Consider the following 3,896-nt stretch of genomic DNA (forward strand, 5'->3'; position numbering starts at 1 on the left):
AAATTAGTGATATAAATACATGATGAACTTTTTAAAATTAGTGGCAAACCTTTTAAATTCACGATGAACATTTTTAAGATACACGGCGAACAATTTTGCTTTAAATTTACGGTTATCATTGTTTTGAACACATGATGAACATTTTTTAAAAGCCTCACTTATCTAGAAAAAATGTTCATAAATCGACTTGTTCATCGTAAGAGAAAAAACTATGACCAGCAGTATGAATGCATTGCACACGCCTGAATTTCACTTCAGTTTCAGTTCACGGATCTGAAAATTGAGTTGAAGTAAAATCACACTATCTTTATCATGCCAATCGTCTCGAACAGCTGCAGTTGTTCGGCTGACAAATCGACTTGGTTAAATTACTTGATTCATAATAACTTCTTATACAAAACACACACTGAAATTACAAAATCTTGATAAAGCAACACACCAACACACCCTCACACTCGCCTGACACAGCGACACACACACGCACATCTGTTATTCTGAACTCCCAACTCTGCAGTGCAGATAATAAACGGGGCTTCGCGGGAATGGCAGAAGACCTAACGATACCCACGCATGCAAACCAATCATAATTAGCACCGTCCACCACTCACTGATCACCAACCCGCTGATGATGAGATTTCATCGCTGGGCAGGACGGGGGTAGAACTGACTCAGTGGTGCCCGTGGTATCCACCACCGCCGCCACCGCTACCGTAGGTGGGCGTGGGAGGGACGGGGTGGTAGTCTGGGTGGGGCTGCGGCTTCGGCTCCGGCTTAGGCATGGGGCCGTAGTCCGGGTGGGGCTGGGGCTTGAGCTCCGGCTTGGGCGGCACGGGCTTCTTGTGGTGGAAGTGCTCGATGATGTGCTTCTTGATCGGCCCGCACAGGGTCATGGACGCGCACTCCAGCGATGCCGCGGACGGCGTGGCGGTGTTCTCGCCAGCGACGAAGCCGAAGGTGGTGCCCTCGGACAGCGGCACGATCTTGGACGGCTCCTGGCCGGGGCAGGGCGCGTTGGAGGCGGCGCTGTGGAGCTGCGCGACACAGTCGGCGCCATGAAGGTCGGCGACGAGGGGCACGCTGAAGGCGCCGGTGCCATCGAGGCCGCCCACCGCCTTGCTCTCGTACTCGCCGGCGCTGTTCTTGCACTTGATCACCACCTGCACAGCCTTGAAGGCTTCCCCGGCCTTCATGTTCTTCCTGGTGCAGTCGGCGCACTTGGCCAGACCGACGACGACTGACGCCGCCTCGGCGTGGGCGACGGCGATCGCCAGCAGGACGCAGAGGACGAGTGCTCTCGGAGCTGCCATGCCTGAACCTCTGGATCGCACTACTTCCACTAGCTGGTGTGAAGTGGCTGCTCGATCGATGGATGGATTAGTGGATGGAACAGGCGACGCATGGCTTTTATAGGCGTCCGCGCTGATCGGCACAGCTCGAATGCTCAACCGGCTGATCTGTCTGCAAGCGCAGAAGAAGAAGCGCAGTGAAGCGAGACAACGAGAGATGAGCTAATTCGCTTTCGGCGCGCCGAAGTTTGTGATGCCGAATTAATATCGGTCGTCGTTTTGATCCACGTCATTGTTCGGTTGGTGCCTTGGTGATCGATTTTTTTATTTAAAAACAAATACAAACATGCATCTTTGGCGCGGAAGCTCGAATCGTTGAGAAACTCACTACAGCAACAGCAGCACGTAGCAACTTCCAGTACAAACCACGATTGCTTAATTTCTTTTTTCAAGCTCAGTCAATGCTATATTCGTGGGATCATACATAGAGATCCGTGTAAAAAATTTTTTAGTTTTTTTTCTTTTCACATGTTTTTTTTTGCAATATCTTTTCACTTGTTATGTCACTTGACTTTGACTTGGTTAAGTCTCATATTGGTTATCTCTTGAAGTCAAACTTTGTAAAATTTCATCAACCTTATGTAAAATATCAATATCTATAATATCAAATAATATGGACAATATATTTTGTGATGGATGCAACATTGATTTGGTATTTTGACATGTTGATAAATTTCTTTCTTTCTAAAAACTTGGTCAAATTTAGAAAGTTTGACTTAAGACCAAACTGACATGGGAAATAAAAAGAAACAGAGAGAGTAGACCAAACTGATTGCAGGTTGACGCATCAAAAATATATGACACTGCAGACTCCCATGTTTATTTGATCAAACAGATACTCCCTCCGTGTCAAAATAATAGGTGTATTCTTTTTTTTAAGTCAAACTTCTCTAACTTTGACCAAGTTTATAGAAAAAATATATCAATGTCTACAATACAAAATCATTATCATTAGAATCATCATTAAATATATTTTCTTATTTATGTTTTATTATTGTATATGTTGATATATTTTTCTCTAAACTTGATCAGATATCGAAATGTTTGAATTTTTTAAAAGATAATGCACCTTATATTTTGAAACTGATGGAGTATGACAAAAACATCAACATTGTACAAGCTAACACGACCTTTTGGTTTAAGAGTATGGAATACACACCAGGAACAGACGTCGTAAAAACTTGATGTTTCTCAAATTGGTGGAAGCAATAAGAGAATTCATATAAGTGGACATAATAAAGTTTCATCTCATTTTCAATGAAAGGTCAACTAGAGTAGGCAACTCCAAGGGCAACGGTGTATCCCAGATGATACCATAAACATTTCTGGGTCTTATCCCATTTCTTCATGCATCCAACGGTTATGCAATGTTCATATACTCCACGTGAAACATTACTGCCTGAGCTTGTTGTATCCCAGTGGAAAAGATCTACACATAAAAAGCATCCCTTTTCCAAGAATCATGGTGCCATGGATCTTCTTTTTTTACACTTAAGATCTCCTTTTGTTCAACAACGAGTGTAGCATTACATTGTTGACAAGAATTTGGAATAGCTCCCAATAAGGGGCGTCATCCATCCAAGTACCATGTGTAGAAGATCTAGCTAATCTAGCTAATTCATGTGCAGTTGCATTAGCCTATCTAGGACAATGATCATGGATTACATGAGTAAAATCAAGAGACATATAGTAACAATCGTCAAATAAGACACTCCTGAGGCCTAATGATGAAACCCCCTTCCTGCATTGTCGTATGTAATCACCTCCAGATTATCTGAATTCACTTCAATCTTGTCGCACACAACTGTGCGTGCAGGATTCACCCCATATTTCAGTGTCGTGGCTTCGACAGTGAAAGTGTCAAAATAAACATCAACTCTTCCGTTCGCAACAACAATGATTTTTGTTGTACAATCTCGAAGGACAACTCCTATAGACGCCTAGAGAGTATCAAGGTCAAACAAGGCATCCACATTGAGCTTTAAGTAACCATGGATCGGCTTGGTCCATCCCCCATGCTTCATAATGTGTTCGGGGTAGCTTCCTAATGTGAAGTTTCCTTCCAATGCTCTCACTACAAGATGAATTTGACTTGGTGTTTGTTTCGACTGGCCATGCAAGAGTTTCCTTTGCTCCCACCAGACATACCAAGACGCAGTAGCAATAATTTATCAGGATGCCTATCCTAAAATCACCGCTTCTTGGTCAGGGAAGTTCAATAAATATTCCAGCGTCTCCTCCCAGGAGAGGCTAGCGACACATGATTTCATGGATGATATCACCAAGTCCCAGGGGATTCCACACTTCACTAGCCAAAGATCATTCAAATAGAAGATGTTTAACGTCGTCAGGCCATTACTATCAAACAGTACAATGAGGAGACACCTTTATATATCTATCAACAAGATTTGCACGACATGGTATCGCCCCTTTCAATTGCCCTACACAAGAAAAAATTTACCTTGGTCGGACACTGCAGATCCAAACTAAATCCCACGTACCGTTGTGCCTCGATGCTTCAATAGTATTCTCTGATATTTTATCCAGTGT

At 43.5% G+C, this 3,896-nt stretch overlaps 1 protein-coding gene across 1 annotated transcript; it reads right to left on the reverse strand.

Moving 5' to 3' along the window:
• Positions 1–359: 359 nt before the first annotated feature.
• LOC123051230 (uncharacterized) lies at positions 360–1,395 on the reverse strand. Its single transcript, XM_044474044.1, has one exon. The coding sequence runs from the start codon at positions 1,305–1,307 to the stop codon at positions 669–671; it is 639 nt and encodes a 212-aa protein (XP_044329979.1). The 5' UTR covers positions 1,308–1,395; the 3' UTR covers positions 360–668.
• Positions 1,396–3,896: the final 2,501 nt, after the last annotated feature.

The sequence above is a fragment of the Triticum aestivum genome, chromosome 2D (genome assembly GCF_018294505.1).
Source record: "Triticum aestivum cultivar Chinese Spring chromosome 2D, IWGSC CS RefSeq v2.1, whole genome shotgun sequence".
Taxonomy (NCBI): domain Eukaryota; kingdom Viridiplantae; phylum Streptophyta; class Magnoliopsida; order Poales; family Poaceae; genus Triticum; species Triticum aestivum.